Source organism: Neolamprologus brichardi, chromosome 22, assembly GCF_056152115.1.
Source record: "Neolamprologus brichardi isolate AB-2024 chromosome 22, ASM5615211v1, whole genome shotgun sequence".
Taxonomy (NCBI): Eukaryota; Metazoa; Chordata; class Actinopteri; order Cichliformes; family Cichlidae; genus Neolamprologus; species Neolamprologus brichardi.
This window is the reverse complement of record NC_142124.1, coordinates 8,036,373-8,052,344: the sequence shown is the minus strand read 5'-3', so window position 1 is coordinate 8,052,344 and position 15,972 is coordinate 8,036,373. Positions and strand designations below refer to the sequence as shown.

Genomic DNA, 15,972 nt, shown 5'->3' with positions numbered 1-15,972 from the left:
CTGGTCAAATAAAGTTTTAATGTGCTTGTTTTATACCAAGCGCATACATCTTTAACAGTCATGTTTCCTGCACTGATTTTCTGCCCTGAAAAGCAGTAAGTCGTTCGTGTCTCCACTTCTAACGTGACGTCTAGAAAAGAGAGTGTCCACAATAAACGAGGCAGAGTCGACTTGTTTTGATCAGATTGTCTTTATTCAGTGAAACTCCACAGAAACCACCCAAACACATGTTCAGCCAATCAGATGAAGTGCAGGATTCAGAGTATTTATCTGTGAAAGTGCTCCACAGCTGCTGGAGTCTCACTGGTTCTGCGGTTTATCTTAGTTTCAGTTAAAACAGGTGAGCCGTGACACCACTTAATTCTTTATTTGTATATTTTTATCCTTTTATTCAGATTTTTATGCTTTTTTATGTTTTGGGGAAACTTAATTGTTTAGTGTTGAAGCCAAGTTGCTTTTTTTTTTATATATTTTTCCAGGCACTGCATCTGCATATTTTTTGTCTTTTTTGTTACGTTTAAGCTACACTACTTAAAATTAAATATTAAATAAATAAATCTTTGATTACATGATCGTTTGTTGCTGGTTTTCTTGTGTTGATCTTGAGTATTTCAAGTTCCCTGATGATAAATCGTCATATTTTTTGCAGTTTTTGTCAGTTTTTTTTTCTCGCTGTAGCAGACACACACACTCCTGCCATCACTCTCTCACACTCACACACACACACACACATTCACGCTTGTTTTGACAGCCACGCGCTGGCTTAGAAACATCTTTGTACACAACCTGCAGATTCACAGCAACGTTTGATCAAACCACCCCAGACACAGATAACCTTTTTTCCATCTATCCGTCCTTCATCATCCACCTGTCGCCTCTCTTCCTCCACCGGCTCCACCTTCCCATCCATCCGTTACCTTTTCTGTTTCCAATCCACCTTAAACCTCCTTTGGACCATGCAGTCTCCTATTTTTTTCTTTTAAAACAGCTCGGGTGCTGTGGTTGTTTGCATCATCAGTAAGGCTCAGATTCTAACTTTGAGTCATAAAAATGGAGGACACTCGCACGTGGACAGAAATGTGTCTTTGAAGACGTTAAATTGGACAAATACAAGACTGGAACTTTGAACCTGAGTTTCAAATCAATCAGCTTACAATTTTTAAAACAATAAAATAGATTATAGCGTCTGAGCCCGTGATCTTTTTTTGTGTTTTGTTTGTATTTTGCTACTTTTTGGATAAATAAAGTATTTCATCTTCTCATTCTTACATACACGCCCTGTCACTTACTGGATATTGCATGTTTTCATGTTAGCTGCCTATAATTGCAAGTTTAAATGTTTAAATCTTTGGTCAGATTGTCGATTTGAACGAAGTGAAACACTCTGGAGCCCATTTCTTACTGAATGTCCATCACAGGAAACGCTGACGTCGGTGCAGAGAGGCGCTTTTAGTTCACCTTAATCAGATCAGATATAAGTTGACATGCAGATGAATGGTGATGGCTCAAACTGTGGGAGCACCAGTGTGTGAACATGGGGAAGATGTGCGACTGTCGATCAGACGTCATTATATAAAAAACAAAAAAAACAAAGACACGTGTATTTAACTCCTCGACGGTCTGTGGCCTCTGTCGTACCTGAAAGCAATGTCACCATGGCTGTTTTAATGTTTGCTGAGTATGCTCACTTCTGTTAATATGAACTTAATATGCATGATAAGTGTGACTTTACCGTGTCTACATTCACATTTGAGTGTTTGAGTAAATGTTTTCTCAGATGTTTACATTTATTTTGTCATTTACTCAGCACTTGCGGCAGTTTAAAGGTACTTTTTGTAATTACCCTTTAATTAAACCTGTCACCAGCAGGGGGCAGCACTCTACTGATGTTTGTTGAGATTTTAATTTAGATGTTTTACTTTTGATCTTTCTTTTGAACTACCCCTGTTTCCTCGACAGGCTTTGCCTTTTTCCTGACAGCCACAGTAAATACCTTTAAATTTATTAAATTAGTGGCTGGTTAAGTTACGCTTACGCTGCAGCACATCGTGTTATTACACAAAAATCTGGCCCGGCCCTAGTTTGCCTCTTACACACAGAACACAGATGCTTTGGACATAAAGTCATAGCAGCTTTTCAGAACTTTAGATCGTTTTTCAAAAAGGTTTGGAACTTTTTTTAAAATGTAGCAATTTGCAACATGAACCTTTAAGTTTATCTGCTTTGTTCTTAAATTGTGACGTTTACTAAACTTTTCAGAAAAGACATGACATGATCCAGATGTTGTCCTGAGGTTGACCCGCCCCTGCTCTCCTCTGGTCTCTCTCCTCCTCCGTGTTCCTATGCGGTGGTGCTCTGTGATGAAGACATGCTGCTCTCTCTGCTTCGGTTCTTGGCGACCTGTTGCTGGTCTTCGTTGCCCGGGGTGTTGCGGTGCTGCCGGCGTGGTGTTTGGCGATGCGGGAGCGTCAGGGTGCAACAGGAGACTCCAACCGTGGGCTCGGGAAGATCCTCGGCCATAGACCAGCTGTCTGTGGCCGGGTCGTATTTCTGCACGGCCGCCTTGTAGCGTTTCTCCGCTTCATTCCAGCCGCCCAGCAGGTAGAGCTTTTCTGCCAGCGAGGACAGACCTGCAGTGCTCACACCAAGAGGCAGCGGGGCGGCCCGGCTCCATGATCCACTCTCAGGAGAGTAGACCTCCACTGACAGCACATCCACCCGCTCTCCACCGGGCCCCAGCTGGCTTCCTCCCACCACGTACACCTTCCCTCCGACGGTGGCAGAGCAGTGCCAGCCGCGGGGCGTCTCCATGGGAGGCTTCTCGGACCAGGTGTCGGTCTCCACGTTGTAGCACGCCACAGAGCGGGAGTAGGCGCAGTTGATGTAGCCACCGGTCACCAGGATGTCTCCGGAGGGCAGAGTGGCGCTGGCGTGGCAGCAGCGGGGCATCTCCATGGGGGCACGCATCTGCCAGGTGTTGGAGGAGGGCAGGTAGCTCTCGCTGGTGGCCAGGAGACCTTCCACGTTGCGCCCGCCAATGGCGAACAGTCGACCGCCGCTGGCAGCCAGGGAGAAGTGTGTGCGGCGCTGACGCATGCTGGCCAGGTGGAGCCAGGTGTTGAAGCGAGGGTCATATCTGATGTAGGGAAATGGATGAGGAGAGAGTCAGTTAAAGGCTCGTTCAGGGAAAAGTGGGGCTCTAATGTATCTGATTAGGTAAAACCAAAGTAGCAGGGACGGGTTACTGATCTCAAGGTCCTGTTGATGTATGGTTATAAATGTTTTTCCAGATGTTCTGCAGTAATATTCTTTTTATTCCTTTAATATTTTCTGAGACGTGATCTTCTATCAAAGTCACCATGATATGATCAAAGAGCAGCATTAACCCCCCTGTGAGCGTCACTACAGTCAGATATCTGAGAGCGTCCTGCTGGTTGTTCCCACCTGCTGAGGGTGCTGACGGCGTGTTTCGCCTGGTTTCGGGCGTCGTTCTGGTCCTCTCCTCCCGCCACATACAGAAAACCATCCATCACAGCCACGCACTGGTTGAAGCTCTTTGCTGGCAGCTGGGTGAGGTGACGCCAGGTGGCTCCTCCGTCACGAGGGTCCCTCCACAGCACCTAAATGCCAAGGTCAAAGGTCAGTTTGGCATTTTATTAGTTTTAACTGAATATAAAGAGTACAAAACTAGCAAACAGTGTGATTCCTAAGAAAGAAGTCCATCCCAGCCCCAGGATCAAACTACATGTCCTCTCACTCATATTTCCCCATTGAGGGACAATAAAGGATATTTCTATTCTATTTCTATTCAGTATAGTCACACATTTTTAGCACCGACCTCTCGGCTCAGAGCTCTCTCGGTGAGAGACGGACGCCCTCCGACGATGAGCAGAGTCTGATGCCCGGCGCGGACCCGCGTGCGTCGGGACTGCAGGGTGTTTTGCTGGTAGGGCAGCAGGTGGTAGTTCATGGCGTCCACCAGCAGGCGGTGACACTGGGGGTCCTGCATCATGCGCGGCACAGGCTGGATCTGGCTCACCAGCTCGCTGGCCGGGATGGTCTCAAAGCGAACGTGCGACAGAAGCTCTGCGGCGTGAACCTGACGGGAGGCGTCAAAGTCGAGCCACTTCATGGCGAGCTGGAGGAGGAGATGACATCACTGGATATGAGAGATTTAAAGATTTAGCATAAACTCTCTCATTTTCCAGTCCTGCAGCGGCCATAGTTGTTCAGGACACCCACATCTCCTAATTTCTGTTTGTCATGAAAACGTTTTAAAATGTCTTGTTTTGGCACTTATGATTCAGGTTTAATTAATATGATTTGTGATAATAACTCACCGTTTGGATTCAGTATGTGTAATTTGTTGTGGTACTAAACCAGTCCGGAGATGGTACCAGTTTAATGTATCTACTGAGATATTCACAGACTCACATATGGTCCAGTTTATAAATAAAATCACTTCTTCTCAGCTGTTTGTCTATTTAAGTTTGTAATGCGACTGTATATTAATAAACAGGCAAGGAGTTATACTTGGGGCCTTATGCACACAGCCGACTTGCAGCTGACTGGTCTGTGCTGGGTTCTCAACAGCTGGTCTGGGGCCTGTTTTTAGTCCTGGATGAAAATAGAAGGAAGTCCCAGAGGGTCAGCGAGTTAACACTGCAAGTGTCAGGAGTCGCCTCCTAGAAGACCCGACACTACTTCTTAGTGAGGACTTGAGAAGGTGATATTATGTTCCCCAAAATTTACAGTAAGAAGCATTTTAGTAGAATTTGGATTAAAATAAACTTAAGATTAAACCGCAGCTGTGATTAATTCGGCTGGAACGATGTTTTATTAACAAATAAACACGATGTTTGACCTCTGACCTTGAAGGCGGTGACCTCTGAAGGCAGCAGCAGTGAGTCGTCCTGCAGGAAGGCCGAGATCTGCTCCAGGGTCAGCTGGTTGAAGAGCGGCGTCTCTGCAAACTGCACAAAGTTCTCCAGCACAAAGCGGCGGGCGGCGTCGCACACAGGCAGGAGGGCGTAGGCGGCGGCGATGTTCCAGATGTAGACACAGGTCTGCACGTTGAGCTCGGCCAGCAGGAAGTCCACGCACATCTTGAGGAGCTGCGGGATCTGCAGGGTGGCGGCGGCGGACACGGTGCAGCTGATGGTGTACAGGGACATGTGGACGCGACCCAGGTAGGCGAAGGTGATGACATTGGCCAGACCTGCAGACGGGGAGTCACCGCATAAACTGAAGAACTTAAGAAAGTTGTTTAGATAAGGAGTGTCATGCATCGGTAGGAGCAATGGATAACTGTTTTATTTTAACATTTTATTGCAATTTATACTTGAAAAAAAAGATTTTTTTCTGCTTTTAACTTCATAGGATGTAAATAGTTTGCAGCACGACATGATTCAACAAAAACATATAAAAGACAGAAAAGTAAACTATTAATACGCACTCTCTTTTTTTAAGATGTTATTGCTGTAGCATCGGTATAAGAGATGCTGTGATTGGCCATTGTAACAAACTTGGAGGAAGAAGCTGTACATTTGGCCTGGTAACCGTCATGAGGTGCATGAAGTCTGTGGCCAAAGGAGTTTGACTTATGTTGTAAGCTTTATTTAAAGGTTACATGTAAGAATCTAAGCTTTGTCTTAACACCAATTGAACCTACCAAGAGGTGAAAGGGAGGGGAGTTCGAGGCGCTTCATGCTGGGGTCTTTGGCCAGAATCTCCCTGAAGTATTGACTGACTGAGGAGATCACCAGTTTGTGGACATCAAAGGCTTTTGTCTTACAAGCCAACTCCAGATCAGTCAGGAACCTGGGAGGAACAAAGAAGAAGAAAACTCTAATAAAACTCTAAACTGGTCATTTTTCCAGGTTGTATCGTTCCATAACTGAATTACTGATGTGTTTAATTGAAAGATTCATTAAATGTGTGGGTTTTGCAATGCACTGAATCATAGTCAGTGTTGGGGAGTAACGGAATACATGTACCGCTGTTACGTATTTAAAATACAAAATATGAGTAACTGTATTCCGTTACAGTTACCGTTTAAAAAGGTGGTATTTAGAATACAGTTACTTTGTTGAAATAAATGGATTACACGGCGGTATTTTCCTGTTTCATATTGTGGCGGGTCAGGACTGTTTGGGTTTTGTTTGACAGCTACGTTCTGTTGTTCCAGGCGGCAGCGTTACGGTTACCATGGTTACAGGGTGACGCTCTCTCTCTGCGTGTTTCCTGGGTGAGAGAGGCCTTTTTGTTGTTGTTGTGCTAAGCTAATAGGCAGAATGCTACAGGCATAGCTCTAAAGAATGTAGCATCATGGGCAGTGTAGTCCGTGCTGCAGGGAGAATGGACCGCCATACCCGTTATGTGTCTGTGAGCAAGAGGAGGGAGAAAAAGGAGAGTGGAAAACTATGAGTTGTCATCGAGCAGAAACGGGAGCTGGAAGCATGTAAATATAATAATAACCACTGCAGCCAAGAAGAGAGCCTGACGAGCCCAGTTGTAAGTAAGCTATTAAGACTCCACCGTGTTCGTGTTTTCCTCCGAAACAATAAGTTCAGTTGGAGCAGCCTCTCCAAGGAGAGAGCCTCTCTCTGTCTCTCGCTAGCAAAGTTGACCCAGACAAGAAAGTAAAGCTATTTTTCGGCTATGAGCCCAACACAGAACGACGTATTAGCCAGAGGTCCCTTTACTACGGTTCGGAGCCGCGGACCTTCGGTAATAGCAATAAATCACATTCATGTAGTTGTAAACAGCATGATGATATATTAAGTAATCCAAAGTATTCAGAATACATTACTGTCATTGAGTAACGTAACAGAATACATTACAAAATACATTTTGGGGCATGTATTCTGTAATCTGTAGTGGAATACATTTTAAAAGTAACCTTCCCAACACTGATCATAGCTGTAGCCTAAGAAAGTTATATTGTATCATGCTGTAAAGTGCCAATAAAAGTTTTTCAGTTCCTTGAAATTTTATTGATGAAATTCTGCCTGAATCTTGAAATGACCCTTGTGTGCCTCAGCAGCCTGTAAACTTAAATTATTGCACAAAAACATATATTACTCTATCACTAACTGAAAGTGTTTTACAGTGTGATGCAGCAGTCAGCATCAAACTAACTTCTCCTGGCGCATCTTGCTGAGCTCCTCCAGCAGGGCGTTGCCGTGCAGGGGTCGCGTGAGCTCGCTGCCCAGGCCGAGGCCTCTCTCTCCGGGCTTGATGACGGGCGGTGGCAGGGGTAAGTTGAGGCTGTTCAGCTGAGCGATGTCCAGAGCTGCCATCTGCTCAATCTTCTTCACCCCGCTCTCCATCACCACAACGCCGTCGCCACGGTTCTCCACTTTCAAGGTGGCTGAAACAGCCTCCATGGCGACCTGAGAGATGGTTTCCACGGCAGCCTTCTTCGGACGGGAGGCCTTCTTCTTGGGAGGCATCGCTGGACTGTGGACGATGTGTTTTAGTCAATCTTTACTTTAATGACTGAGTTTATTAAATTCACCCACTGAGTAACTTACTTTTACAATAAAATGCACAAATGAGTTGGTTTGATCTTCTTTAGGGGAAAATAAGTGTTCAGCAGCCTTGGATCAGTGTAGATAGCTGGGTAAGTTGGTGGTTTCACTCTAACACAGCACACAGCACCTGGAAGAAAACAGAAACAGAAATTTGGAGTTTACCAACTTGTCCAAGCACTTTGATGTTCAGCCTGGAGGAGCTGATGACCGACCCAACAACCGTCCAGTTGGTCAATGACCGACTTTACCTCCTGGGCCACAGCTGACCACAAGTTTACAGCAGCTGCTCTTCCCAGGTGCTCTCAAATTCAAGTGCTGACCAGGCCTCAATTTGCTTAGCATACGGTTGCAGAATCTGCAGGAAAACAGCCCTCAGGTCCCTCCCTCACTACCTCGGCAAACACTTCACCGATCAGTTTTTGGATTATGGTCATTATCAGAGTCAGAATGGATAATCACCTGGGATACACTCATTCACTAACAACCAATCAAATCCACCCCTCAGTCTTCACATCTAGTTTTAAAATGGTGACTCAGCTTGAAGCTTCATGATGTGATTTCCCTCTCTGGTGTAAACAGTCCCGTTACCGCTTGTCGGTTACTAGAATGTCTTGTTATGTTCACAGTTAACCTTTAAGCCAGTTTCATGGTTGATCTTATTTTTATTTTCAGTTTTTCTAGTAGTCTTGGTGCTATAGCATTCCCTGTGTACATGGTTAATATACTTATATGACATGTTGGACTGGTTTGAAGGTGAGTTTGCTTTGCTGACAGGAGATTTTTTACTTTACCCTCGTCTCCTGTGTGCATCCTCTGGGCCAGGGTTGTCGAACTCCAGGCCTCGAGGGCCTGTGTCCTGCAGGTTTTAGATCTCACCCTGGGTCAACACACCTGAATCCAATGACTAGTTCATTACCAGGCCTCTGGAAAGCTTCAAGACATGTTGAGGAGGTAATTTAGCCATTTAAATCAGCTGTGTTGGATCAAGGACACGTCTAAAACCTGCAGGACACCGGCCCTTGAGGCCTGGAGTTCGACACCTGTGCTCTGGGCCATTTTCCTGTGAATCATCCCAGTTTCCTTTATAGTTATTGTTATCTGGTATTTCCAGTATTTTATTCTCATACATTTTTTGCATTATTGCTGAAATTTTGTTTAACATCGCAGTTTTTATATTTTGTACATATTGACGAAGCACTTTGGATCCACTTCTTACATTTTCTGTTTACAGTATCACAAAATCCACGAGTTTTTCAAAAGTCTCTGTATCATGGTGACTTCAGAATCACTCCCCGCCTACTGACAGATGACCAGTACTCTAACACCTGCAGAGGCTCACCCGAGGACAAACTCCACGTCTGTAGCTGTGAATGACAGCTGCATGTGTCCTGAGGCTCGGCTCGGGGCGGTGTTTGCGGTTTATAGTGGCCCACTGTTGCACATCACACACTCCGTATTTCACTCACAAAGCAACCGGGGAATCTAAGTCACGCTCGCAATGAGTCGAGCTCTGCAAACTGCCAGAGCAGTGAGGTGAGATGTTAGAGGGTATCTGAAATAAACAAAGAGTAGAAATGTTGCATAGGGGACGTCCTGCATATGCTGAAAGCATATAGGTTCAGTTGTGCATGAAGGATGGAGGGTGTTGTCTTCTCTTTTCTGCTGAAAACAGTAATATCTTGTATATTATATGCATAAATGTATTTGTGCAACTGGTCTGGATTATTGTTTACAAACAATTTTCACTGAAAGCTTTCGGATTCTACTTATTCTGGTTTGGTTTGTTTATATCTTAAATCAGGGATGACAAACTCATTTTACATCGTGGGCCGGACTCTCCCCTTTCTGTTAGTGTAAAGAAGTTTGACTGCACATTTAATCTCTGAGAATAATATAAGAGTTAGAAGTGCAATATCAACAGCACATCTCAGTTTTTCTGCACGATAAAGAAAAGCTGCTCTGGTAAAACAAAAAAAATGTATCTGCACAGAGTTTTGGGCCAAAATTGTAAGAAATAAATGTGAAATGAAAACTGATTATTTCTACAGTAGATTGTAAAAAAAAACAACCCCAAAACCCAGGAATTTTTACATAATTTAATCATTTATCTATTACTTAATAACGTTGGTGTAGTATGAACATCCATTGGGAGAAAAAGCTATAAAACTTTACAATGCCACCTAAATAAATAAAATAAAATATTAGCAATCTTTATTGCAAAGAATCTGATCTTTTGTCTTTGTCTGGCACTGTTTGGTTCACACTTACAAACACTTCCTTCTCTGACGATGCAGGACAAACAACAAATTTCAAATCTTTTGATAAAAACTCCTCATCTGAAACTCGGCGTGTCTGCTTTGTGCTTTATATGCAGCTATTTTCTACATCAGCTGCTGCACTCGTGCGTGATGCAGTGAATGAGCGAAGGTCACAATGACACGGTTATAAATGTTAGTGACACAAACGCGGAGGCCTCCCTGCTCTGCTTGCAGAGTTTTAAAGTGTTGTGGACATGCAGCGATAAACACGGTGATCTTTGTTCCTGGCTCACAGTTTGTTGATAACGAGCTCTGCCAGATTCAAACATGACCTTAGCCTAAACTCTGAGCTCTGCCAGTTATAAAACCACACAGCCTTGGGAATATCAGCTTTGCCCTTGTTGTCATTCCAGAACATGTTCAGTAAGTCCGCATTTCCTCTGTTTAGTGAAGAACTGGGCACAAGTGTAGATTTCAGGAGGGATAAACCATTAAAGCATTAAGAAGCAGAATTTGTCATTTTTAGTGTAACTGTTGCTCTCTTAGCAAAATATTCTGCGAAACTTATGAATGTGTGCTTGCACAACGACTGGACGTAGTAAGGTTTAATAGGTTAAAATATATGCATTTATTTCTAACATGTTATTAATGTGATTTAAGCTTTTTCAGATGGTGTAAATTAATGATGTGGTGTCTCTCTGCCTCCGTTATGTTTCTCTTGCTTCCTTTGCTGCAGAATGTGGCTGATCTAAATCTTTAACAACATCCTCTGATGCGACCACCAGTGTTACTGTATCTGTAATCTGATGCTGTCAAACCTCTCACCTCATCAAAAAGACGACTCGGTTAACTTCTAGCCTCATGGAAAAAGTATTCCTACACCAACAACTCAAACATAACTGCAGTGAAACCACAGAGACCACAGACGTATACATGATTCACCGCTTTTTCCACCCTCCTCCCTTAAATAGCGCCTTTGGGCTCCACATAAGGACTGGCCGCGGGTGGGAGATGGGATAGTACAGGACGGAGCAGCAGCTGTTGTTGGTGTCATATGAAGAGGAGGAGCTCGGAGTTACAAATGGTCACTTGGAGTGTTGCAATCCCTCCTGAAACTAAGCTAAGCTGCTCTATAACCTCATACATCAGAAGAAGAAGAGTGAAATCGCTCCACAGACGTTCGGATCGGTGAGTCTATACAGGGTTTCTGTGACTGTGACCTTGGCCCCTCCCCTTCAGTCTGATGGTAACAGCAACGCAGAGCCATTAAAACATGAAGGACCAGCAGAGATATGAAGACAAAACCAAACGTAAAAGTAGAAAATTGAAAATTTACAGCCTGATCTTAAAAAATATGCAAACTTTTACTTATAAAAATTTAAAATAAAGTAAGAATTTCTTATTCAGTCCCATAAAAATCGCATAAACATGGCACAGAGGCCCCAAGGGGTGCACAATAAAGTGAGATTAGTGCCTCAGCAGGCTATTTCAAGCTTAAAGTCAGAGTTTTCAGTGCCTTTGTGCCTGGCTAAATCACAGTAGTAACATATGCTGAACACAGAACCTGGTCAAGAGCAGGTTATGTTCACAGTTTAAAATCGTCTGACAGACCCAGGTATTCACTAATTCTTTTATTTAAAGCGTGATGTAAGTGCAATACAGATTCTTCAAGCTGGTAATCGGAATATTGATTAAACCCAAACTGTGTGTGAGTCTCTTTCACACAGCTGGAGCTGCAGCTGCCCGAGCACAGAACACACACCAGGAATACCTGCTTCTGTATCTGCTGGCAAACTAAAGCGATTTCCATGTCTCCTTATCAGTGCTCTAAGTCTCAGATATAAACAGCAGCACTGAGGGCGCACTCTGCGATAACATAAATAAACAATACAATGTTTATTTTACTGCTCAGTGCGATAAATCACCAGATTTAACCATTTTCTGTGACTTAATCTCTTTTTGCAACGACTATGCATTTTAATGATTTTTATCACCATTTTATTATGATGATCATGTGATAATGGAAGCCTAACAGGGAGAGCTGATAAGCACCGTCATACCTGTTAACTCCAGCTGGGATTTCAGGTTTTGTCAGTTAACACAAGGAAAGTCTGTCTGTGTTTATAGCATGCCATGGTTCATTAATTCTAATTAGCAAAGGTGAAGCCGACGATGCAACAGCTGGTTACTGTGTCCCAACAGGGACGCCTGTCAGTGAAGGTGGCCACGCCCCTCAGAGAGAAACTATCCACAGAAAACTGTAAGCAGGTTTATTCCTGCTGTGAAGCTGGATGTTTTAACGTGCAGGTTTATGGGGACTCAGTTTAGGAGCAAGCCTCAAGTGGCCATAAGAGGAACTGCAGTTTTTATCACATTCAGGCTAATCAGGCTGCTATTTAGCTAAATCTGATTAAGCACCTTTTTCCTGTTTACATAATTTTATGCTCATGGTTGAACACCGCACAGTTTTTGTTCTTCCTCATAAGACAATGCCTACATCCTAAATCCTAAAGGGAAAAAACGTCCACTGGTATTTTAACCTAACTAGTTTAGAAGAGTAGCTTCAGTCTCTGCAGGCTACTGAATTTCATTCCCTTTCAAAAGTTAAACACAGTGTAGTGATTTATACATTTGTCTACCATATGAAAGAGCCTCACTTCAGTCCATGGAGGATACACAAATCCCTTTGAGGTTGAATCAGGAAGGGAAAATCAGCTAAATCCTCTGTGGTGACTCCTTTGAAAGAGGAAGCAGCTGAAAGTAGCTTAGCTTAAATGTTGAAGCATTACTTAAATGCATGTTTCACAAGTGTAATTTACTAAATGTGGCCTGTCACAAATATTAATAAGCCCACTCTCTTTCATATAAATACATCTGGAATAAAAACAAGCCACTGGCTGACGCTGTGCTCTCGTAGTTTAAACATAAATAAATCCATCTATCATTTCCTTTAACATGTAACATCTTTAAAATCAAGATTTCAGACAAACTTGCTAACGAAGTGATTCAGTGCTGTGAAAATAATCTTTGCTCTGTGTGGGTCAGCTGTCACAAATATCTGGGACCAAGGTTAGAGGTGCGAGCAGCTGCTCCGTCATCCACCATACTGGGAACCAGACCTCCACCCCCAGCTCCAACCACCACCAACAACAAATATACCTCTTTCAAAACAACACGATTGAGCATTAATCAGTTTGAGTCGAAGAGTTCAGGTGTTCTCACAAAAACTTTGAGAAGATCCTGCCTCCTGTGGTTAAATAAAAGCTCTGGACTAAAGCGGATCAGCCCATATGTGTAATAGATTACTCTGAAAGCTATTAATGTAAACATGCAGCCGAACACAAATAGAGTTCAGTTTGAATCGCTGCCAGTGATCACATGATCCATCTGTGGGCTGATTATTTTCTTATTTACATAAACATTTTTAACATTGTTGAATTTGATTATTAAAGCTGTGGAGCTGTAATGAGCATCACAGCTTCTTCTCTGCAGTCTAATAGATGTTTGTTTGTGTCTGGTGGAAAAGAAAAATACATCTTAAATGATGTTGAAAACACTTTTTAACTGTATTAGTTTGCTGTTGTCACTCGTGCTTTTTCACCTGAAGAAATAGGAACTTTTTTACTGTGAAATACAAGGAGGAGGCTGGTAATCTAAGCAGCTTCAGCTCTGAAATTTTATTTTTAAACCTTGACCTCTGTGCTTCTGTGAAGCTGCTCTGAGTGTGTCGCACTTCTCAAAGAAGCACAAATTTTGTCCAATAATTGTCACTCTGGAGAAAACGAGCAGCGTCTTTTCAGTTAAACGTGTAAGAGCTGCACAACACAAGCGCAGTCTACAGATTCTGATTCACCGAGTGTGCTTTTTGTTCCTTTTTGTTGTTTTTAAACTTGATTAGAGATGTGTTTTCAATCAACAGTGATTCAGGAGTGAAAAACTACTTATGAGAGGAAAAAAACTCTAATGTGCCAATTTTAAATAAAACTGTGTATTAAGTGTGAATTTATCTGCTGCCCTTTGTGACTGGATCACAGTGTGGTCTCTGTTGAGATCTTTCTGGCAGCGTTGCATTACATTTCTTGAGTCTAGGCCAGTTTATGTAACTCAGGGGCTTCCGGAGCGACTTTCCTGCCTCTGGAAAACATTCAAATTACAATCTTATAATGTAAAACCAAAACATAGTCAGCAGCTACACAACACATTTCAGGGAGGAGACATCGGAAAGAAGCGTTTCTCCAGTCAAGCACAGCTACATGTTTTTGGGGAGGTTTAGGAGACGGAGAGCACCTGTCGATGAGGAGCAGCAGGACTCCTCACATCCACAGTGAACACATACAATTATTCTCTCTGGCATAAAGAGTTGCTTAAGTCATCAAACTTTCATTTATTAAAGTATAATTTTGAATTAATAACTTATATAATTTATATATAAATGCTTCGATTATTTGCTGTTTGATGCTCAGCAGGAAGTGACTGATTTTAGAGCAATTTCACCGATCAGCTGCTTGCTATAGTCTGAAACATCGGCGTTATTTATTTACAACTGGTCGTTGATATTGTTTCCACGGACAGAAACAGAAAACCATCTGATTCATACCTGAATTGTTTGGGAACAACCGTCACACACGGTCTTCTCCATAGTGTGCGTGGAGAGGATATCCCTAATCTGGATTACACATAAACAACACCTTTATACAGACATCTACAGTGTCTGTGTGTAAATTCTGCCTCATTTGTTGCCGGGTAAACTTATTTATCTGGTTTCTCACAGCCTTCAGCTCTAATGTGCAAATTATAAATATTAATGTGAGAATTTCACACGTTTGTTCTTCTTCTTACAAGCTAGAATCGTCTGTTTGTTTCACTTTGTTTGAAATCTTGATCACAAATTTGCCCGTGCTGGAAAATCCAATCAAACTTTTTAAACCAAGAGTCTCAAGAAAAGGCGGTTAGCTCGATGTAGAAATGGTTGCATTTATAAAGTTCATCGTTAAATAAAGAAATTAGTCAATAGAGAAAAGATTCAAAGCTGCTGAGGCCTTACCTGAGCTACAGAGACAGGTGGGCTCATGTGGTTTTCATGCTTGGGCTCCACAACCAACTACAGGCTCACATACTGTAACAGTAATAATAACCCATAATAACTGTGTGCTATACTTTGTGCTATACTGCGTTTATGTCACCTGTACCTGTGCAGCATAAATCCACATGACACAACAGCAGCTCCCGACTTCTATCACCTTTCACATGTGGCTGCATTCCTCTGCTTATCTCATACGGGTATTTATAGAAGCTGACCAGAACTACAGGCGTGTGTGTGTGTGTGTGTGTGTGTGTGTGTGTGTGTGTGTGTGTGTGTGTGTGTGTGTGTGTGTGTGTGTGCTCTAACACCCCCTGCGGTACAGTAATATTCCAGCAGCAGCTTCTTTACATTGTTTCCACTCAACAGTTAAATATAAAGATTAGAATAAATTCTAGTTTTTATGATGATAGCATTTCATATGTGTTTGGTTTTTATTTCACTTTAATAAAATCTCCACACAAAAAAGTATTTACCCTCAAGATGCTGTTAAGCATTGAAATTAAATGTATTTTACCTCTTTCTCTGGCCTCGCTCCTGCTCTTCTTCCCTTCCTTTTCTTCTTCTTTCACCGTCTTTCTTTGTTCTGGTTGGTTGTTCACTCACAGGTTCCTCTTAGCTCCGTCCCTCTGTCCTCTGTCCATCTGCAGCAGTGCTGTGTGTGTGTGTATGTGACTGTTTGTGTGTCAGTATCAGGGTCCCCAACAAAGCTGTAACGTATGATTCAACCCCCATCAGACCCTCCTCTTTCGTTTCCCTTCTCCAGCATCCACCTCCATTTCCAAATACAGGCACCCCCTCATCACCCCTCCCCTCCTAGAATAGAATCCATAACAGGCCTGCTCTCTTCTCACCACCCTCCCTCCTTTGGGACCTCAGGGTGTCAGGTGTTAAACTTGGCTTCTCTCTTGTGTGTCTGTTTTCTTTGTTAGTTTGTTGCTCAGCTTTTCACCAGCAAACAGGGTTAGCATGGCTCAATAGTTATTTTATGATTACTGCAAACATTAAGTTGTCTAGTGTTTAGTGGGTAGTAATAAATGTGCCTGGAATTTAAATGCAACAAAAACTGACAACTGGAGTCATGCACAGAATTGACATA

The 15,972-nt window shown here is 42.9% G+C and overlaps 1 protein-coding gene across 2 annotated transcripts; it reads right to left on the bottom strand.

Annotated features, from left to right (window-relative positions):
• Positions 1-171: 171 nt before the first annotated feature.
• Positions 172-15,578, bottom strand: klhl43 (kelch-like family member 43). 2 transcript variants are annotated; one of them, XM_087834769.1, is made up of 8 exons: positions 15,391-15,578; positions 7,536-7,662; positions 7,141-7,461; positions 5,672-5,820; positions 4,872-5,218; positions 3,839-4,138; positions 3,445-3,620; positions 172-3,136 (listed from the first exon to the last, which is right to left on the bottom strand). In XM_087834769.1, exons 3-8 carry the CDS (start codon positions 7,452-7,454, stop codon positions 2,341-2,343), a joined length of 2,082 nt encoding a protein of 693 aa, XP_087690895.1. In that variant the 5' UTR covers positions 7,455-7,461; positions 7,536-7,662; positions 15,391-15,578; the 3' UTR covers positions 172-2,340. The 2 variants fall into 2 exon arrangements, with proteins under 2 accessions (XP_087690895.1, XP_087690896.1); XM_087834770.1 differs by lacking the exon at positions 15,391-15,578 and adding an exon at positions 14,983-15,034.
• Between the last annotated feature and the right edge of the window lie 394 nt (positions 15,579-15,972).